This window comes from Olea europaea, unplaced genomic scaffold, assembly GCF_002742605.1.
Source record: "Olea europaea var. sylvestris unplaced genomic scaffold, O_europaea_v1 scaffold528, whole genome shotgun sequence".
Lineage (NCBI taxonomy): Eukaryota > Viridiplantae > Streptophyta > Magnoliopsida > Lamiales > Oleaceae > Olea > Olea europaea.
Genome location: NW_019263600.1, coordinates 577,676 through 601,778, shown reverse-complemented (window position 1 = coordinate 601,778; position 24,103 = coordinate 577,676). Strand labels below are relative to the sequence as shown.

Genomic DNA, 24,103 nt, shown 5'->3' with positions numbered 1-24,103 from the left:
TATGAACCGTCCAGTGCTGAAAAATTCGATAAATTACTGTTGGAGCGACGAAGATCACCTTCGATTGTAGTGCTGCCGGAGATGGTGAGGCACCGACAGAGATTTCTAAGGATTATCGACCTAAAAACCTACAAATTATCGTAAAATAGTAACACAAAGCAAGAACAAAAAATAGAACACTCAAATTGTTCACCCAATTCAGCCAAACACGGCCTAATCAGGGGGGTTTAGAGGCAAGCCCGTCACTAGTAAAAAACCTTCAAGAGAGTGTACAACAATTGATAAAATCAAATCAGACCCACTATATGGTCATCGATCCACAAGGAACTCTCAATAACTCGAACCTTAGCCCACAAGACTAGACAAAACCTTGCCAAGAACACGAAACAGGTTTACCAACCATAATCAAGGCCTAAAACACTGTACATACATTTTACCATTATCAGATAACGACAAGGATTATTACAAAAAACCACCAAAGATCTCCAGATCTAAGAAGAATAGAAGAACAGAGGCGATAGAACCAGAGAGAGAGAATCCAACAGTCTATTCTTCAAAAAGTGATCGATTGATTGAAGCCCCATGCCTTAAAAGTCTCCAAAGGCATTAATAATGGGAGACTAAATCTCAGCCTTAGGATTAGATCAACGGTCTACAATAGCCAAGAGAAAGCACAACTCGAGTGACCATATATTAGCCTATGCCCAATTGCCAACTATCCATAGGAGTACAAAAGGGACAAATCGCATTTTCACTTATGAAAGTGTGGTTTGAGAAACACAACTTCACAATTCTTCACCTTGGTTCTCAAACAACGCACTTCATCTCTTGTTGCTATAATGCTAGTGACGAAACCATACCCTACATCATCGCCCAAGTACCTACACAAAAAAAAAAAAAAAAAAAAAAAATCAACCTGCGTCAATATTAAGCAATGATAAGCAAGATCTGAATTTATTAACAGTCTGTATTTTAGTCCCCATATCAGCAGGGTTAAAGTCAGTATGAATTTTCTCAAGAACCATTTCACCAGATGAGAGTTTTTCTCTTATGAAATGATACTTCACCCCAATGTGTTTTGACCTTTCATGATAGACAAAATTTTTGCTTAAAAGTATAGCACTTTGACTATCACTTAATATCACAGGTGAAGTATTCAGAAAATTCAGCTCAGTCAAGATCCCTTTAAGCCATATGCATTCTTTTACACATTCAATAATTGCCACATATTCAACTTCAATACTGGACAAAGTTACAATTGATTGAAGTTGAGACTTCCAAGTAATACAATTATCACTAAGTGTAAAAAAGAAGGTAGTTGTTGACTTCCTTTGATCTTTATCTCCCGCGAAATCAAAATTCACATAACCTTTAAGAGTTAATGGTTTTGATCCCTTTTTTAACACCAATCCTACATCTAGTGTCCCAACTATGTATCTAAGTAGCCACTTTAACCCAACCCAGTGTGGTTTCCCAGGGTTTGTCATAAACTTACTTTAAAAAATTGATTGAATATGCAAGATCTGGTCGAGTTGTAATCATGGAAAACATAATAGATCCAATAGCATTGGCATATGGAATATTTGTGATATCTTTAATCTTAGATTTAGTTTTAGGACACCGGGAAGATGAGAGATTCATATGGGCATCAAGGGGAACATTGACGAACTTAGCTTCTTTCATGCCAAACTTCGTTATAACTTTGTGTAGGTAGGGTTCTTGTGATATAGTTAGCATATTTTCTTGTCTATTCAATTTATTACCATCCCTAAAATTTTATTGGCATTTCCTAAGTCATTTATATCAAATTCAGACCTTAATAGATTTTTCAGTCTAATTATTTTAGCTTTACTGGGGCTGGCCAAAAGCATATCGTCTACATAGAGTAGTAGATATGATTCAATGCTGATTTTAGAGTTATTATAGTATAAACAATGGTCATATTCACTCCTTCTAAAATCAATTTTCAAAACATATGTGTCAAATCTTATATACCACTGTCTTGGACTTTGTTTGAGTCAATACAGAGATTTTTGCAATTTACAAGCAAAATCAGATTTCTCATTTTCTTCAAAACCTTGAGGTTGACACATGTAAATGTCCTCTTCCAATTCCCCATGTAAAAAAGCAATTTTTCACATCTAATTGTTCAAGTTCCCAATTAAATTGAACAACTAGAGCCAAAAATGAGTTTTATGATTTTGTATTTAATTACAGGTGAAAAATTTTCATTGTAATCTACTCCCTCCCTTTTAGTGAACCCTTTGACTATAAGCCTTGCCTTATACCTTAAAGGATCAGATTCTAAAATCCCTTCTTTCAACTTAAAGATCCACTTACATTGAACCACTCTTTGATTCTTTAACTTCTTTACAAGTTTCCATGTTTTATTTTCAAGAAGGGAATTCATTTCTTCTTTCGTTACTTCTTTCCATTCTTTTGAATTAGAACTACTCATTGCTTCTTCATAAGATACGAGTTCAGAATGTTCTAAGTTTTCACCAGATGTGAGAGCAAATTTAGTCAGATTATTCATTTTATACATAGGGTTAGGTTTAATCTGTCTCCTTTCCCTATCTCTCACCAATTGATAATCTTGGGTACTAGCTTCATTTCCCGGGTAGTTAGACGCCACATTTTCAGATTCTGTTTCAGTTTCTGTTTGGGGTGAATTAACTTTACCTTCTCCAGTGTTTTCTACACTTTCACTAGCATGTACAAGTTCTGGTTCAGTTATATCAGATATGTTAAATACTTAATTTTGCCAACTTCATCTTTTTGGGAAGTGCCCTTTTCAGCCAGATCTGGTTTATCCATCTTATTCTTCAAGCAATGCATCTCAGTCTCATTAAATAGCACATTTCTGCTATTAATGATCTTTATTTCCTCAATACCAAGTACCCATAACTTGTACCACTTAACCCCTTCAGGGTATCCAAACATAACACACTTGGTAGCCCTGGGATCTAATTTTCCCTCAATCTGATGTGCATATACAATACATATCAATACTCTTAAGTGTGACAGATTTGGTGGTTTTCTAGTCCATAGTTCCTATGGAGTTTTAAACTCTACAGAACTATAAGGAGACCTATTTATGAGGTAGGCAGTAGTGCATTGAGCTTCTGCCCAAAACCCTTATGCAAGCCCAAAACTGATCAGCATACATTTTACCTTATTCATGAGGGTTCTATTCATTCTCTCAACAACCCCATTTTGTTGAGGTGTGTGCGTAATAGTTCTATTTCTAATTATTCCCTTTTGCTTGCAAAAATTATCAAATTCAGCATTGCAAAATTCCAACCCATTATCTGTCCTTAGGGTTTTCAATTTCTTGTCCAATTGGTTCTTCACCATCTTTAAACACAATCTGAATTTTTTAAAAGTTTCAGTTTTGGATTTCCCAGACCTTTCTAGAATAATTATCAATTATAGAAAGAAAATATTTATTTCCACCAAAGGTTGGGTGGTTTTCTAGCCCCCATAAATCTGCATGGATATAGTCTAATGGTCTATTCGTTGTGTGTGACCCGATCTCAAAACTCACTCTACAAGACTTCCTAGCACACATGTTTCACAAAAATTAAGGGGTTCAACTTTATCTTTTCCGAACAATTTATGATCATTAAGATACTTTAAGCCCTTATTTCTAATATGACCTATTATACAATGACACATTTCAGATTTGTTCTTAGTTATAGTTAAAGATTTTGGGCCCTGGGAATTTACAGTTTTTTCCATTAAGCAGTATAGCCCATACCTTATGGGCCCCTTCATTACTATAAGAGATCCTTTCAAAATTTTCAAAGTGTTATTTTCAGATTTAAATGTATGTCCCTCATCTTCAAGAATTCCCAATGAGATGAGGCTTCTTTTTAGATTTGGGACATATCTCACATTTTTAATCTGCCTGACAATTCCATCATACATTTTGATTGAAATGTCACCAATTCCAAGAATATTTTGTGAATTGTTATCACCCATATATACTTTCTTGGGTTCTATCTCCTTGTAGTTATGAAACCAAGATTTATTTGGACACATATGAAATGTACATCAGTGTCTGTTTCTTCATTTCTCACAGTCATTACAAAAAGACTGTCAAGTTCAGAACTCACGGCAGCATTAATTAACTCAATGTTGCTGAATTCTTTCAGCTTCTTTTTTAACTCAAAGCAATCTCTTTTGAAATGTCCAAGTTTTCCACAGGGATAACATTTTTTATTGCTTTTGTCTCTTAATTTAGGTCTTGTTTTAAATTTGGAATTGAATCTTTTATTCTGTGAATCATTTTCCCTCTTTTTTGTCCTTCCTCTCACAAATAAACTCTCCTCTCTTGACTTTAGTTTAGATTCTTTCTTAACTTCCAATTCCCTAGATCTTAGGGCATTTGTTACGATGGATTGTGTTAACGCATCTCTTGAGTATTTTATCTGATATCCTTATAAGAATCAGATAAGGAGTTTGGAAGTATCATTACAAGATCGTCATCTTCAAATTTTTTTATCATTATGAGCAAGACTTTTCACCAATATGCTAAAATCACTCAAATTGGTTTCAAGGTCTTTCCGGTCATCCATTTTAAAACTGAATAGTTTTTCGAGGAGATAAATTTAATTTGGTAGAGTCTTAGTCAAGAACAAATTATCTAAGGCTATCCATAGATCTCTAGCAGTTTTGGTTCCTCTACTTGCCTTACTATATTAGCAAATAAGTACAGGATAATCGAGCTATAAGCTATTCATTTATTTTAAGAATCTCATGAGGTTTGGCTTTAAGTTCGTCAAAATATTTATCAGGATCATCCAGGGCTTTAGCAACCCTTTGTTGGACCAGTGTGGCCATCATTTTCTGCTTCCAAATTGAGTAAGCCCCATTTTCATCGAATTGTGATAATTCGACTTTCGAACCCATCATAGGTTCTATAAAAGGATGGTTACTACTGGAAGTCATGACAGATACCACAATTTATGATCACCAAAAAATTAAGAAACTTTCTAACAGATTTAAAGGAATGCAGATCACTGAATGAAAGACAACTATCCTATCTTGCACAACTGAAACAGTATACACAAGCAGCCAACGTGTTGAGAATTCAAAGAATTACACAAAAGATATAAAGAACTTTGTATAATACCTAAATATGTTCCTATTGTCAGATTAATTATCAATACAGAATGTACAATTTCAATAATCAATCCACAATACAATAGACATGCAATTTTGTGCACCAAATTATACAGGTTCTTTTTAAGGTAAAATCTCACCCACGGCACCGTTGAACAACAGTGCAATCAAAAGAATTTCAAGAATCGCCCTATCACCTACCAAAACTGGAACAGGTCACGGGCTGACCAATCTTTAGTTCTTGACCTACGCACTTAATAGAAAAATTAGTCTCCTTAAGTATCTGTGTAGATCTTTAAGATCTGGACAGAATAATAAAATATCAAGAAAAGGAAGGCCGAATACCAAAATCAGAAAAAACCATAATATTCACGATGGTTTCTTTTCTTCAACCCACCGAGTATCCTCAGGGCAAGGTATATGATGCAGATACCTCGAAAATCGAGCTTTGATACCAGATTTGTAAGGATTATCAACCCAAAACCCACAAACTATCGTAAAATAGTAAAACAAAACAAGAACAGAAAATAGAACACGCAAATTGTTCACCCAATTCAGCCAAACACAGCCTAATCTGAGGGGCTCATAGGTAAGCCCGTCACTAGCAAGAAACCTTCAAGATAGTGTACAAAACAGTTGAGAAAACCAAATCAAACCCACTATATAGTCATTGATCCACAAGGATCTCTCAATAACTCGAACCCTAGCTCACAAGACTAGACAAAACCTTGTCAAGAACACGATACATGTTTACTAGCCACAATCAAAGCCTAAAACACTGTACATACGTTCTACCATCATCAGATAACAACAAGGATTATTACAAAAAACCACCAAAGATCTCTAGATCTAAGAAGAATAGAAGAACAGAGGCGATAGAACCAAAGAGAGAAAACCCAAGAGTGTACTCTTCAAAAAGTGACCGACTGATTGAAGCCCCATGCCTCAAAAGTCTCCAAAGGCATTAATAGTGGGAGACTAAATCTCAGTCTTAGGATTAGATCAACGATTCACAATAGCCAAGAGAAAAGCACAACTCGAGTGACCATCTATTAGCCAATGCCCAATTGCCAATTGTCCATATGAGTACAAAATGGACAAATCACATTTTCACTTATGAAAGTGTGGTTTGAGAAACCCAAGTTGACAATTTCGACTCTAAATTTCGATTTTGGGAGAAATGTAAGTTGTGGGTGTAGAGAGATTTGGAGGAGAAATGCTGCATTTTTCTTTGGCTTTAGTTCAGGCTTTCTTTTTTTCTTTTTTCTTTTTTACCTAGTTTTTAAATGTCATGTCAACTTGGACTTAACTCTGTTTTCTACCCCAACTCTGCTATGCTGACAGGCTTTTTTGACAGATTTTTAGACAAGCAGCCACATGGCGCCCCCCCCCCCTTGGGAGCGTCTATCAAAAAAGTCTGTTTGAGTAGCTTTTTCCTTTCTATCCTGTGCGTGTAGCAGAATTGTATTTTAAGTTGCTAACGTAGATGCCACGTCACGCCACATCTTCTCTTCACTTCTCTTCTCTTTCCGTCACAATAATAACTGCTCATCTGTATCTCTCACTCTCAAACTTTTCCTTTTCCATGAAAAACAGTTGCAAAATCCCTCTCCCCATCTCTTTTCTCTCTTATCTGCATAACTTTTGCAACTAAACTTAAAGATGCTCTAGCAGTTTCCTGATTTGCCTCTCTTTCACATGTATCCCTTTTCTTTTTCTTTTATTCAAGTTTGAATGGAATGGAACAAAGCCATACTTTAAAAGGGCTCTAATTTGCATGCCATCATTTCATAATTGTACGTATTTATATTGTGTTTTAGCCCACTTCTCTTTTAGACCCATTTTAGAACAACCTTTCATAGTAAAATTTTCCATCACAAATTCCAAAAAAACCGTTTCAAAGTGCTAGAAGTAAGCTGATCGAAGGGATATTATAGCCAGTTTTTGGGTTTATATTTCTAGTGATTCTTGGGATTGGTTTGAATAAATTTTAAAAAATACCGTAATATAGAGTACAGTGAAATTTAGGCAGTGCGTGGGGAAAATGCCAAGGAAAAATTTGAATGTGGATGGAAACTTTGGGGGAAGGCAGTGTAAAGTCAGAAAGAGAGGGAATTCTTCGTCATCTTCTTCATCATTAGTGAAGAATTATCATTTAAAGCGTGCAATTTTGATGGGCAAAAGGGGAGGGTCAAGCACTCCAGTGCCAATGTGGAAAATGAGGAATTCAAGATCCCCATCACTCAAAAATGACAATGCATTCAAGAATTTGGCACCAAAGGGTGCTGAAAAGAACAGAGATTTCTCGGTATCGGCCCGAAAGTTGGCTGCCACTTTGTGGGAGATTGATTGGTTTCCTTCATCCAGAGTGAAAAGGGAATATTCGGAAGACAAAATAAGTGTAGTAGAAAACGTTAGACAAGAAAGAATTTCGAATGCATCCAAATTGGATCCATTTCATAGTGCTATTTCTGAGGTGGGCTTGTGTTTGCTTTAACAGATTTGGATTTTCAAGTTTTTTTTTTTTTTTTATATATAGTAGATTTTATTTCAGGTCTGCAGATTTTATTGAAGTTATTTATTATTATTATTATTATTATTATTATTATTATTATTATTATTAATTTTATTTTATTTTATTTTATTTTTATTTTTTTAAATTGGAATTTGCAGAGAATGGATCCAGCTGAAGTGGGCTATCATCGAAGAAGAGCATCAGCTGGTTCTCAAAAACTTCTGCTCGGTGATTGTAATTTAGCAAGCAATAATTCTCTTCATACTTGCTTAATAGAGGTAAGGCAATTGTTTGCTTAATAGAGGTAAGGCAATTGCTCTTTTCCTTCGAATTTATCCAATATTTTGCTATTACATGTTAAAATTTTTGTGTATTTTCTATTTTTTTGCCTTCATTACGAGAAGATACCAAATATTTTTGGCAAGTTATGCAAATTAGACTGATGAAGAAAGCAAACATTCTTGGCAATGGTTTTTCTTGTATCATCAAGTGAATTCTGGCAGATTCATTGCAGTTAAAGTACTCCAAGTTCTCTCCTAAATTCGTGCTCTTCAAGATGCATAATAAGTGGGGTAATAGCCTTTGGAGCCACCTTTGGCCTACTAAGAAATGATTTCTCGTAATGGGCAAAATTTTCAGTTACCTCAACAGAACAGAGAACATGGTTTAATTTTCGTAAGGGTGCTACCAAAGCCAACATGTTGAATACTTTTCTTTATAACATTTATCGACTTCTACTGTTCACGCTTTCTTCAGTTCCCTGATCTTGAAGATTTTGAGTAGTTCCTCAATAATAAACACCAATGTTATGTTTGACAATGTGAACTTGACAGTATTGGATAGTATTAAAGAAGAAAGAGAACTTTAGTTCTTGTTTATTGAGTACCATAACTTGCGCCACAATTCTGACCTTTAACTTGATGTGCTACACAAGGGATGTTGTTGATTAAACCGTAGATTATGCAGGTTGATCAGACGACATCTCACGGACGAAGTCCGTGTAGGCACATAGTTGGGGTCAAAAGTCGTCTTAATGATGTACTTAATGGCCTTACAACATCTAAAGAACGGCTAAAAGTATTAAGTCACGTTTGTCACCTAGAAGAGCAGCACTCTACAGGATTATCACTTGTCTCGGCCTTAAAATATGAGCTTGATCAGGCGTATGTTCATGTCAATAAATTCATTCAAGAGCAAAGAACAAACCGTAGTGAGATTGATATCTTGTTGAATTGGTTCAAAGAGGAAAGGGTAGTTTGGAAAATTAAAGAACAAGATAGGATTCACTGAGCCGTTACATCTATTGCTGGTGAGCTCCAGATAGAGAAGAGGCTAAGGCGACAAACTGAGAGACTGAACAAGAAACTCGGGAAAGAATTAGCAGAGACTAGGGAATCTCTTTCAAGGGCAATGAAAGAGCTCGAGGGTGAGAAGAGGACAAGAGAGATATTGGAGCAAGTATCCAATGAGTTGGCCCAAGGCATTGGAGAAGATAGGGCTGAAGTGGAGGAACTAAAACAACAGTCAGCAAAAGTTCGTGAAGAGATGGATAAGGAGAGGGAAATGCTTCAACTAGCTGATGTACTGCGCGAGGAAAGAGTACAAATGAAGCTTTCGGAAGCCAAGTATCAGTTCGAGGAGAAAAATGCTCTTGTTGACAAGTTGAGGAGTGAGCTCCAGGCTTATTTAAAATCGAAAAATAGGCAAAGAAAAAGCTGATGCCTCCCCAAGCTATACAAAAATAAAGGAGCTCGAAAAGTATCTGAGAGAAACATTGCCCAACTCGTATCAACACCAAGATAAAGAGAAAGAAGATGTGAAAGCATTATATAAAGAAGAACTTGAAGATGATGATTCAGCTGATAGCGATCTCCATTCAATTGAATTAAATGTGGATGATATTAACAATAGCTTCCAATGGGGCAATGCTGTCAAAAATGACAAAAGAAAATTTTAGTCGATACAGGTAAAGAGAAAATGTCTCTTTCCGGAAAATCCAAAAATCTGACCATTCCCTCGAAAGAATGATTAGCAAATGGCCTAGAGTTGGAATCAGGGGCGGAGCCAGGATTTTAGTTCAGCGTGGGCAAAAAAATTTCGATGTCGAATGTCGAGGTTTTGGTCATGGATTTAATGACGCTAAAAAAATAAAATAATAGTATGAATATTAAAAACGACATAATTTATATATTTTACTTGTTCCTTGCGAGTTTTAATACTTTGTGCGAATCAGAACTGTGACGCTGCAACAGGGACGAATTCTCTCACTCACAGACAAAGGGTTGAATTGATTCAAATGAATGAATGGGTTTGGGTCAATTGAATTTTGAGGGAATGGATCTAATAGGGCTTCTCTCTCTGAGCCGGACATCGTACATTGGAAAAAAACTATGGATATTCACTACTATTGATATTTGAAACTTTAGAAGTGGGTTAAAAAAATAATAATATAAAATAAATAAATAAATAAAATCTGCCCAGTGCGGTACATGCATTGGCTCCGCACATGGTTGGAATACACTGATAAACAAAGAATATTTAGGCAGGTTTTACACGGATCGATCGTTAGAGTTTTCCTCACAGACTTGGAAAATGAATATTGAAGATGAGATCGAGAGATATATTATGATAAAAGACCTAAGAGACCGCATTGTTTCTAGTTCCAGAAACGGAGCCTCCCACAATTTGCAGAATACACATTCAAAGGATTGACAGTGTTGCAGGAAGCTATTTGACATTGGCCAAAGAGTTTTTACTCATTTTGTGGTCCTTCTTTGGCCTAATGCAATGCTTTTCATATCTTAATAGATTCAAAAAATCTTTCTGTTGGCTCCTAAATTTGCAATCTGGCATGCAAAAATGTAAACAAAATTTTATTTTTGTCATCCGCATAAGCTAATAAACAGTACAAATCTGATATTCTGATATTTTGTGTAGTCTTAAGATGCTATAAATAAAAGTTTACATACTTGTTTCAATGATTCAATCTTTGGTCTGAAATTTCTTTACTCCACGTACGTAAGTATGAATCTGTTGACGTCAAATCTGCCAAAGTTTCGTATGGATCATGTCTGAAACAATTCTCTAGTAAATGTAATGATTTGTCGTTGTTTGTCTCAGACCACTTGCTCTCAAATCATTCCAAGATCCACTTGATAATATCAATCACGTTATGGAAAAATTGCAATGTCGATCCTCGACTTATGAGTAGCAATTTGGTCTCTTAAGGGGTATATTCAATTGGCAAGGTTAAAGACTTTTTTAAGTGATAAGACTTTTGTGGAATTCGTGGACTTGTATAGATTAGTATGGAATTAATGAAAGTTTTTCATAGGCTTTTATAAAATTTTATTGAATTCATTTGACTTTGAAAACTTTCATTTGAAAATAAAATTCACTTGGGTCTAGGGTAACAGTGTGAGAATTTAAAAAGTCTATATTCAATACTTCTAAACGTTTTAAATCCTTAAACGCTTTTAAAAGTCTCGATTGAATACATATTCCTAAATATTTCATAATAGTTACATAATAACTTTATTAGATATTTTTAAAATTTCAATGTATGTGACCTTCAAATACCGACTCAAGTTTAAAAGCAAACCGTGACATGTGAGAACCATGTAAATTGGATGATTTGCTAGATTGAAAAGCAATATCACATTTCTCAATGAATTAAATAGGAGAATTTGTCGGCACAGACAATTCTCAGAGAGATTGTTTTGTCTATTAGAATGATAATTGATAGCCATATTCATGTATCATTTCAATTTTTTGTTTTCCCTATTATACATCGGGTTGGGACCACGAATAATTGATAATGCCCATCTATTGTCTCACACTACACCAAGATTATGCCACTGTCTTTGGTTTCATTCACTTTAAAACTGATTTTATAATTCCAACATAATTTGGTTACTGCAGTAATGCTACCTTTGCAATTTGGTTGTTTTTTATTAGAGGAATTAGTGGTTCATCTTGGTTCCAAGGCTAGACCGGATTCATCTTCAAGAACCATCCCAAATTAGAGGGTGTGACGGTGGTCCGAGCCAGCCCTCTCTGTAGGATCATGAGTGTCGTCCATCATAGACCTATTGAGAGTTGCGTCGGAACTCGACTACCTGATTAGGCTGATCTCATGGAGCAGGCCTTCTTTAGAGTGACAAAGCATTTTGCCTGTTATGTCCCCGGCTTATGAAAAATCTGTTACTTCTTGTTTTTATCAGACAAGCTTTCAGAATTAGTCCCTGCTGCCTGGAAGATCAGTTTTGTGATTACTGATTAGTTCCAGGAACATGGGTTTGGTAATTAAGCTTTCCGAAAGTATTTGTTCCCTCGTTTTTGGGGGTTGGCTGAGGGACAGATTTTTTCAATTTGAAAGGTAACCACGCATCGAGTGAACTTATTTAAAAGGTTTTTCAATTTCTCCGGACATCTTTCATCACTCAACATTTTGTCTCGCATTTCTTCCAAAGTTCAGAGATTATTCTGCATTCCATTCAACAACTATAGGTGGAAAATCTGTGTCATGTCCAACTCATGATATCAGATCTTGCTCAGGAAATGGATTTCCAGCAATTGTAAACTATTAGACACTGACCTCATCAGCTTCAGGTAATATACTCCATTGCCTTACCATTCTTGAATGCTGGCTCTCGTTTTCAGGATTCTTGCTAAGGGATAAAATTTCACATCTAATAAAAATGAAAACATTGACCAACTTATAAGGATTTGGTATATTTCTTTTAACAAGATTGACATTTTAAAGATGGAATCCCAAGTCTTAGAGCTCGATCAATTTTAGTACTGGTGCAACCTGTGGTTTATGATATTTTTGCTTTTCAAATAGAATGATACAACCATCCCAGTCCCAGAATCCAAACTTAGAACTTCTATGAACACCCTATCATAGGTTATTTTGCCACACCAAACAAAAAAAAAAAACCACGATAGGCTATTAATGATGTTTTCATCACAATTATAAATTATTCTTGGCAGTTTGAGCATTCGGAATGCAAAACCATCAAGATTAAGCTTGCAAACAAAGTTGAGTAACTTTACAACTAAAACATACTATTGATGTTTACCTGTGTAACTCTTTACATTGCCTTCGAGAAGATGACGATATTATGCCATTTCGTCCAGTGTTCATGTAGAGCATCACATGAATATGAGGATTACCTTATCTCGAAATAGAATCCTCAATGCAAGGCTCAAATGAATTGTTAAAACAAAACATAAATGGTTGAAGTTTGATGAAAGCCAACGGTAATAGGAAATTCTCTACCAATACCCCTACCATATCTTGCAATCGTGATTTCTCCATTATATATATATATATATAAATTTAATATTACTGATGTACTTGACAATTTGTGCCTGAAAAGACCTTAACACTTCTTGAACAACCTATCAATGATGTTTTAACTAAATCACTGAATGGTTATTTGAAAAAAGGGCGATTAATGCTGTTTCATCACAATTATTAAATTGTTCATGTGGTGGGTTCCTGAGGGCATATAGAACTTGTTCGCCATCTCTCATTAGCTATGGCTTTTGGAAAAAGTAATTGTATCTTTTTACATTACATGTATTGCACGTGCCAAAAAACTTGTACCGTGGAATTTTATCCTATAAACTTCGAATCGTTACACCATTTAACATCTTCTTCATAATTGGTGGTTTTTTTTCCAAAAACACTGGTCCTTTACCAATGAAGACATCGATGATAATAGAAGCATCGACAATAGCAAAGGAAACAATAAAGGCGCTGGTTCCATTTTTAATCCATTTTTTTGTGGGGGAAAAAATCTTTCATTGTTTTTCTTAAATAAGTAGTTCTTTTTGAAAGAAAACCAGTCAAATCTGGTTGAAACAATGGTTTACCATATTTTCTAATCTAATTAGATTTTGGCCTCTGACCGGATGGGGTTTGGCTCTGATTTCTGGTCTTGTTCCCACTCGATTTAGATTCAAAGGCTCGTTCATATATATTTAGAATCTCATGAATTGTTGATTTGAGAACTCTGCATAAAAACCGGGTCTTTGTTCAAATTTATTCATATAAATAATAAATATAATAAAGGGGGTGAAAAATACAAAAAATATGAATAGTTAAGACTTCAAATGACTCCCTTGTACTTTTCGACGGAGTATGGCGCATTCAAATATTATGACACATTCTTTGGAAAAACAATAAATCTTCTTGGAGGCCCTGTCTGTCGATTAGGCGACCCATTCGTAGCCCTGTCCATCAAGCATTTCTCTTAGAAAAAATATATTTTTCAACAATAATTTGACATCCTTTCAATCACACATTTTTTAATAAAATAATATTACTCATAAATTCGAAACTTATTCTTATTTTTTAACTACACATTCTACATTAATCTATTATTTCAAAATACATAAAAAAATGTAACTCAAACATACACATTAACACACATGTTGGGTGAAGATATGAATACATGTCAATTGTCTGAAGTGCTAACTGGGACAAATATCAAATTTTCATCATGAGTTGCAAGTCCCACTATTGCATACATTGACCAATGACATGATCGGTTGGATTTTATGAGACATCGTCCCAGATTCAAATTATTCCTAGTTCATTTGTGAGGAAATTTCACATAATATCCATTTTCACTTAGTCATTTATAAAAATGTTCATAATTTTGTCAATATCCATTTTTCAATTATGTAGACAAAAATACCACTGTTAGCAAATTCTATTTCTACACAAGAATTCAAATTTTTCCATATAATTATAAATGTTAATCGACATACAAATGTCAATCAACATCAAATGCCTGGGTCAGGTAAGTACAGATCGGGTTGTGGGTCAAATGGAAACCTGATAGAACTCGACACGAATACCTAAAAATAAAGGGGGTGGGGAAATGAAAAAATAAAAGAAGCCCTAAACTAAGTCCTCTCAACTCTCACACTTTTGGTCTCTCAATCTTCACTCCGACTCAACCCGTCGACAACGAGCCCGTCCGTTTCTCTTGTAGTTTCCCAGTTGTCGTTTGTCGACCACACACTGGAGTCCAGTGTCGTTTGGCGACCACACTCTCAATCTTCACAGAATTCTTCACTCCAACCCAACCCGCCGACAACGAGCCCGTCCGTTTGTCTCTTCGTTTCCCAGTTGCCGTTTGCCAACCACACTCTAGAGTCCAGTGCTATAGAGTAAGTTTATTTCCCTATTTTCTCACTTCCCCAAGTCTCCTCTCTTCCTAAATCCTAAGACTTGTATTATTACATAAATTGATGTCAAAATCACTGGGTGTTTCGATTCTATTGGACGAGCAAATACTAACTATTAAAACAATTTGAGATAAAAGTTGTACATGTGAGCTACTGTCGAAAAGGTTGAAGAGGTAAAGTCTTGTATTTATCGCAACGTGTTTAAAGAAATCAGGAAAATGATTGTACTTTCTGCTGTCCGTGTTATTGTATCTTTTTCTTTGAGATATAATCTATATTTCAACTAAATTTGATGTTGTTAGATGATAAATAATACTAGTACAAAGTGAGAAATACTCCTTTTGAGGTATATTTCGCATCTAAGTTAGGCAATAAACATGATGAAATGACACAGGCTGTGTGGCTATTATACACTCTTGAACTTTTGAATGCTCATCAGCAACTAAATGACTTCATTTTCACATCAAATTTGTTCTGCATCTTCTTAAGGGTTGTATTTTTATATTGATGGTTTCTTATGAAGGAAGACCGTGATAGGTTGATAGCAGATGAAAAACTTTGTCAAATCTTATGACATGTATACTTGTACACATTTCATTGAGGCATAACCGAGCAACAATGCTGTCAATCAGATTTTGCGTATGGTCTGTTGTAGCTGGCTCTAAATTTATTTAAAATAAAGCTATGTTGTTGTTATTTATTTTGCTAAAGAATGTTGTATTTTAGGTTTATTTGCATATCTAAATTAGGCAATTAACTTAATGAAATGGTACAAGATTGTGTGTATATTCTTGAACTATTTGAATGGTGATCAACTATAAAATGGTTAACTAATAGTTTCATATCAAAAGCCATATTTAGGATGTCAAACAACTTGCAGGAATTTGTAAAAATCATATTTCATCTTATTTCATTTCAAACTCCTAAATGAATCAGCATCAAGATATGTATAAGATCCATTTGTAAAAACCCTATTTCATATCTCATATAATTAAGTCACAGGAAAAAGACCTGTAATTAATTATACTCTATAAATAAATTCAATAAAATAAAGAAATCTCATTTACATTTATATTGAATAACTTTTAATATTATTTAATCAAATTTTAATAAACGATCGAGCTATTATGGTTGTTCATTGTCGACGGTCAATGGATAATGGTCAACCTCCGCCCTAACTGAACTTTGGTGTTGGATTCGCCACTGAGCAGGGTATAAGGTTTTAGAACTACCCATTCTTTATTTCTGCTTCAATAACATGATGGTTATTACTGTTATAAATGTCATGCAGATTTCGACGTACGAGGCAATCCCGAAGTTGGGAGCTTGATTCTCAAGTAAGACTTGCGACGATGTCCCGAGGATGTTGTGGTGGTCTGGCACGAAACAACCTCATTCCCGAACATATTCAGATTTTTTTGAAAAGACAGATGTAAGCAATTTACATACATAATTTCCTTACACTTTCGCAATATATAATATTTCATTTCACCTATTTTTCCTTCCCCTGTAGGTGCATTTGTGGACAACGCTGCACGCAACTGCTGCAAAAGAATTGCAGCCATACTTCGCCGATCTAGTCTGGTTGCAAGATGTAGTTGACCCCGTTCTAGATGGTCATGTTGCTCAATCAATAGAAATACAAGCTTGTCCAGTTGAAGATGATGTCATACGGAACGATGACAATAGCCATCGACCAAATAAATCCCAGAGAGGCAACAAAGGCGGACCTCGTCATCGAGGTTTGCATCACGTTGAAGGCAGAGAAGAAGAGCATGGGGATTCGATCATTGAAAGGCATGTGTCTTTAGATGAGATAAGAGCTATTTTGAACGAACAACAGGAGGCATTTGAGAGCAAGATGGGCAATTTGAGGGAAGAGATGAACATAAGATTCGCTAGTCTCCAAAATGATCTGGGAGGTCATGTGTGTGGTTTAAGAAATCATGTCACTGATGAGATCAATGTGCTTTGACGAAGGTTTGAGGAAGTTGCTATAGAAATTGGGCAACACAATGTTGGTGCTGAGTATGGTGGATTTGGTCATGACGATCGCGGTGGAGACGAGCCCTGACATGATATTTTAACTCCCAATATTTCTGCGGACAGACAGTATGTCGGAGAGGCAACCAAACCAATTGTTTGCAATATAACTGATGTGTCCATAACGTCGGGAAGTGGGGTTAGAGTACTTGGGTCAGTATACGTTGCTTATGATATTGTGAAAGAGGCATCAGCCATTGTACCTACAGTTGGTGTAACCGTTGATGATCAGCTGGTTCATGATAGCATCGTTTTTGGACCTTTGATGACAACTGATCCATCTACACGTAGACCTCGATCGTTGAGGCTGAAAAAGGCTAGTGCAAACATAAAGACGCCATACACCCGATCTGGTCGCAAGAGGGGTAAGAGGGATGCGTAGTCTGTGTATTTTGGTTGACGACACATAATGGTGATTGGATATGAACTTCAGGTTGATTCGAATTTAGAGATTCGCATATTTTGGTTTATATGGTGATTTTTCAATGTGTATTTTGGTTTATGTCGAGGTACGTAAAATGTATTTTGATTTACACAGTGGTTTACATATTTTTGTTTATATGGTGGTATGTAATATTTTGTGGATGCAAACTTATGGTTTATAAGTAAGTGGCATGTTCGGAAGGTTGTATGTTGAAAATAGTTTATAACTTTATTATCTCCTATAGTGGACTAGGAGATGTCAATGTTCTAATGAAATGTGGAGAAATACTATACTTAAGTTAAAATATCGTTCTATACAAATGTAATGTCAAGTGTCCAGATTAGCATGCATTTAATGTCGAGAACTACACGTCAAATGTCAAGAAATGAGTGAAATGTCAAAAAATATATTGTTTCAATATAAATGTTAACGTCTCTTATATTTTTGTTTCAATAATATGTGAACATATGTGTGATTATGTATGTGAAAATAAAATAAACTTCAGGTTACAAAAAATATAAATTATATATTTTGAAGCTCTTACCTATGACAACAAAAGAAAAATTCTGTCTTTCATTATCCTACTCGAACATAAAAAATAAGATGTAAAGAAAAATTGATTAACTCGATTAGCTTTAATAAATTAACTAAATTTATCAAACATTTTTTTTTTCAATATAAAATTTGAATCGAACAAAACGTTAATTTTTTTTTGTCAATATAAAATTTTAATGAAACAAAAAGAATTAAAAAGAATTTTTAATCAAACAAAAAGTTATTTACAATAAGAAGGAAAAATGGGTGACATAATAATTTTCAAAAATAATTTCATAAATTAAACAAAAAAAGTTACAAATATTCAATTAAAGAAATTTATAATTTATCAAAAAGTTTCAATTATTGCAACACAAGAAGTCACAATATTGATGCGTAAAGAAACCATTGATATATATCCATAATATGTGAAAAATATTCAATTATCACAACACAACAATCGAATATATTCACTATATACAGAATCTATTAACAACATTCAATTATCATGACACAACAAAATGGTTCTCACATTTACTCACATGCACACTTTTAGTTACTTCTTCTCATTCACTCAATATCCTCACATTCACTCTCCCATTCACACATTTAGATATAATTAATTGTCACATTCTCTTACTCTCGTTCACTCACTTTCCACACGTTTTAATTAAAGTCTCATTCTCACATTTACTCTCAAAGACATTTAATTGAAAAGATTTTTTCACATTCACTCAAAAAAGACGCTCATTTGATCGGAAAAGGTAAGTAATTCAAAATTTGTGTTCAAGATTTGTGCTACTTAGCAATTAGTTGAATATCATCGAAAAAATATATTTTTCTGGCACGAAAATATAATTTAGTCGAAAAAATCATCTCCATTAATCACAAGACCCCGTAGACGAGTTGTCTCCATGTGTCCGTGACACGGAGACACACATAAATGCTTAAAAAAAAATAAAATTTAAACTCACCCCTACTATTATTATGTTTTACGATATATGTAAACAAAAATATTAGATTTGTTTGAAATATTAATTTTTGAACATTTTTACACTTGATTTTAATTTTTTTTAGTATACAAGACATGAAAAAAAAATTATATTTGTTTGGAAATATTAATTCTTAAATAATTTTACAATTAATAGTACTTTGTTTTAGTATACTAGATGTGTAAATTCAAATGAAAATATTAAGTCTTGAATAATTGGACACTTACTTATAGTATGTTTAGTATACAAGCTTTCCTAAAAAAATAATTAGATATGTTTAAAAATATTAATTCTTGTATAATTCATGCAGATGTCTTTAGAATACGTTATCTATCCAGAACAATGGTTTTCTGCTACCATCGTTCAATATCGAAATCATGAATACGTTAAAAATTTTGTATAATTCATAGATGCAAATCAACAATGTTCTTTGATGTGTAGTAATTTTTATGGATTTATTTATGGAGTTATTTTCAAAAGAAAAGAAGAACAATTTATTAGTAAGTTGATACACGAATTTATAATAAGACTTGTATATTGTGGCAAAAATAATGAACTTTGGGTACGGTTAGATGACTATCTTGTTAGGTTCGGCATGCAAGAATTTTTCCTCATTACTAGACTACCTTATCATGAACCATCCATAGAAATTGATTATAATAACGATCGTCTTAGAAATCAATACTTCAATGACATAAAAAAAAATAGCAATAGAATACTTTTTGAAACTTTCCACATGTGTGAAGATGAAGAAGATAAATTTAAACTGAGATTAGTTATGTTGGTTGAGTATGTGTTGAAACCGACTTCAAGATAAATTGATTATAGAACTCTGGACATGGTTGAACATCTTGATGAGTTACTTACGTATCCATGGGGCCCGATATCATATTTCGTTTTGTTAAATTCATAGAAAGAGTCACAATTGGAAAGAATACTAAGGACGCAACAGAACCAACGAACAGAATGTAAGTATGCACTACAAGGTTATCCACTCGCATTTCAGGTATTCTGTTCCTTTTCTAATTACTGACGTATTATGTATAATTTTTTTGTACAAAGAATAAATTATATACATCACATTTCTCTTTCATTACGTTGCAGTATTGGATATATGAAACATTTCCACAGATTGGACAAAAGTTTGGTCGCCGTAAATACAAAACGGTGCAGATTCCTCGAATCTATAATTGAAGGCCTAATACTATACTGAAGGAATCGATTGTTAAGGAATTTTTGGATACTGAAGATGTATGAATTTTTTATTTTCAATGTAGAATGACATTCACATTTAATTATTAACAAGTTCAATTAAATAAATGGATTTTGATAGTTTGTTATGATTACAGATTGAAGTCATTGTAGTGCTGCAGCCTACGGAACAAGAATTACAAACACCCTGGTACACAAGTCTTTCACTGTCAGCTGACAATGAACATAGTATATTAGATGTCATTGTCAATGGAGAAGTAGATAATGTAATACAACCAATACCGGATAACATCCGTGTACAAGAAACGACCAGTCGTGGTACATCGAGAACTTCAACTGGAGTTGGGCCTAGTTCTGCTTCTGGTGTCTCCAGATATGTAATTGAAGACTGAATGGAAGAAATGTTGGGTATATACAGGCAGCATACGATATGAGATGTGTCCAGTCTATGTGGCAACTTGAAGGTAGAATTTGTTGAAAAATCAAGAGCCCTAAACCATGCTATCCTTGAAAGCCAAAAGCAACTGTTCGAACAACATAACAAATCGTTGTAAGATTACATGCAATGTGGTATGCAGTCATACATAGATAATTCTCTATCAAATATGTTTAACACTCATATTGCTCAGGAATCGCAACAACAAGAAGCCCATTATCAGGCGATTCTCCAAAAGCAAGAACAATTATTCCAACAGCAACAAGAGCACATGCAGTCTTATGTTGATACAAGTTTATGTTCTATCAGATCTTTCATTGATGAAAAGAATGAGAATATGCTAAACAGATTATCTAACTGAGAATCCAACATGGAAGCTATTATAGGTTCCATGCAGCAGGATGTTCCTCTTCATGCAAGTCCAAATCCTACTGATCAACCTCATGAGACATCAACACCTCAACCAATAGAAAGTGTTGACATGTGGAGAAGAGAAAGGGAAAAGAAGATGAGATACACACAGTTTTCTTCATTCACAGGCAGTCCCTTAGAAGACTACGACATGAAAAAATACAAAAACAATAGAAATTGGATATCGAGAAATCAATCTAGGTAACAAATTTAACTCATTCTGAGTAGTCCGAATGCTGAACATTATTATATCAATGTCAAAAATTCTCTGTTGATTTATTCGACAGTAATTTAAATTATGTTATACATTGCATATTTGGACGATGACCGTGGCAATGTCTATGGAAGAAACATGTTGAGAACTTTAATGGATCCGACGAAGGATCTTAATATTGTGGTAAGTGAAGGTTAGCAGTCACAATCAATTTGATTTCATAGTTAATATGTCTAACATATGTTATATGTATTTATTTAATTAGCATATTGAGCTTAAGCTGAAATTATTGAGGCATCGTATTAATGAAGGTTGTACTCTCGTCAATAAACAATATGTAATTTTGGACTTTCAATTTGAAAATGAGTGTTCTCAGCAAATGAGGTGGCAAATGGAATTTCGAATGGGAAACCAGAGAGGTCAATCGGATGGAACTCGCCTAGAAGACTACGTCAACGGTAGATTGCCCGTAGCTGGTCGTCCGTGGATGGGATGCAAGTATTTAATAATTTCAAGCTCATATCCAGGTAATGAATGTTATCTGTTTCTGGTCAATATTCCTAAATGGAAATTTCACATATACGACTGCAGCAATAATGTTCACACACCAGATGCAATTAAGGTACACGCAGAAGCAACATTCACACTCGTTCAAAGATTATTGTAGTGTCCACTTCTGTCCACCAGACGAGATATAAATAAACATAGAAATGAACGAATGAAGCTGGAGATTATACCTTATCTACCATGTACAAACAATGGATGAGTATTTCAACTCTTGTTATTTACTATAGTAGTTAATTTATCGTATATACTAATTTCGACTAACGAAAAATCATTTCTTGTACAGGCGAAATTGCATAATGTTTGTACTCAAATATATAGAATGCTTCGTTCTAGGGCATCCAATAGAATCAGTTTCAGTAGAGAGGATGTCACTATACAGACGAAAGATTGCGGTCGATCTTTGTCATAACGAATAATTTCTTCATCCCCGATAATGAAAAAGTTGTAGTAGCTTAGCTGTACTTTGCTTGTGTGACTGTTGATGATCAGCCGATTCATGATAGCATCGTTCGCAATATGTATTTTGCTTTATGTGGTGGTACGTAACATGTATTTTGGTTTATGTGGTGGTACGTAATATATATTTTGGTTTACACAATGGTTTACATATTTTGGTTTATATGATGGTATGTAATATGTTCTCAAACTGTCATTCTAGACAAATGAAATATCAAGCGTCGAGATTCACAGCTATCTAATGTCAAGAAAGACATATCAAATGTCAGAAAATCGTTGAAATGTAGAGAAATCTCCTCTTTTGGTCTAAGTGTCGTTCTAGAAAACTGTAATGTCAAGTGTCGAGATTAACAGCTATTTAATGTCGATAACGATGTTCCAAATGGTGAGAACGGCATCAAATGTCAAGATAAATATGATCTAACCAATTTTAATGAAGAGTGAAGGCAACGAATTGGAATATTAACTGTAAAAACTGTAGCAAGTAGGTTTATAATTACTATAACAATTAAAGTTGGTATGCCAAGCACACGTACATTCTCAACCTTATTGATGTGAAAAAAGCTATAAAATAATCATCATGAATAACTTCAACTATATTGGTTGGTGAGATATCTTCTCATGCATTCAACAGACAAGTGTTTCTCCACTATAAAATGCTTGACTTTACTTGAATATGCACAGATGAGAATTTAACGAATTCATAGCACTAGTTAGTTTTTCGATTGATTATGTCTTTATCAACTCAACATACTCCTTTTATTGATGTTATTATCACTTTTGACCTCGTCGGGTTGTCCGATCATCATAGACTCGGACTCGGATGATGAAAGCAATGTTTTTGTTCCATATGTTCGTCAACCTTCGAATGGCCATCGTAGAGTTTGCCTTCAACCCATTCCTTTTCCGAATCTAATCGACGAAATTGAACCAATTCAAGTATATCGTGAGATCGTCCCAGTTAAGGTCCAATCGGAAGTACATCATGTGTTGTTGGATGAAAATGTTGGAGCAGTTCCCGTCGAAAATGAAGATGTGATCATCATAAGCTCTGACAAGGAGTATCACGGTGATATGTCCTCTTTGTCCGTGGTGGAGGATATGTAGAAGATGCAATCATCGTAAGTGAAATGTTTACGTACATATACTAGTGCTATAAAATCCATATAAGTGATGGATTTTTTTTAGGTGATCACCATTTTGTATAATAGTTGTCTACAACATGCATTGGAGTTATGATTTCATTTTGTTGTGATTACCATTTTGTCTACTCCAATGACTTAGGAGAACGAGTCATTCATGAGTTTCTTTTGTATTCATTACCACATTATATTTACAATGACTAAGAAAATCCTAGTGATGAATTAGATATATGATTGTTCACTTATATGATGAACGAAATGATATCATAATGAAATGCTCATAAGAATATATGTGATCACCATTTCCCTTGTTTGTAGTTATACCCGAAACCTGAGCTTTCTTGTTTGTATCCATTACGACATTCTAAAATTAAATGTTGTTTGTATTTAGTGAAATGCTCATACGAATTTTCCTGTTCGTGCGCTATAAAATTTTGAACGACAAGGATAATATAAGAAAAAAATCACAAAAAAGGGGATGAATCCATATAAAGGATTCAAAATGTATTACAAACTTAATTTTAGAATAAGCAATTGCAAATAAGTGCTATGAAGAGAGAATGAAAAAAGAAACAGGAAGAAGTAAAAGTCAAAAATATATTCAACAACATTCAAAATATGAGATGAACAACTAAGATAGAAAACAAGTAATACAAAAAAATATATTCAAAACATTGATAATCCATGTTATCAGGGCATTTGACGATCGGAATACACAGTGTCATTCAAGTATACGTGTCACTTAAAGTGTCGAATTCTGACATGTTTGCCTGTTATGTCCAAAACCCCCACATCGATCAGATTTTCGTGTCAAAGTCGACCTT

At 34.4% G+C, this 24,103-nt stretch overlaps 2 protein-coding genes across 2 annotated transcripts; both read left to right on the top strand.

Annotated features, from left to right (window-relative positions):
• The first annotated feature begins 6,616 nt into the window (after window positions 1-6,616).
• LOC111388783 lies at window positions 6,617-10,580 on the top strand. The gene is made up of 2 exons (XM_023013585.1): window positions 6,617-7,603; window positions 7,801-10,580. Exons 1-2 carry the CDS (start codon window positions 7,172-7,174, stop codon window positions 7,939-7,941), a joined length of 573 nt encoding a protein of 190 aa, XP_022869353.1. The 5' UTR covers window positions 6,617-7,171; the 3' UTR covers window positions 7,942-10,580.
• On the top strand, window positions 8,603-11,667 carry LOC111388747. The gene is made up of 3 exons (XM_023013533.1): window positions 8,603-8,893; window positions 8,963-9,311; window positions 11,600-11,667. The coding sequence occupies exons 1-3, from the start codon at window positions 8,603-8,605 to the stop codon at window positions 11,665-11,667; spliced, it is 708 nt and encodes a 235-aa protein (XP_022869301.1).
• Window positions 11,668-24,103: the final 12,436 nt, after the last annotated feature.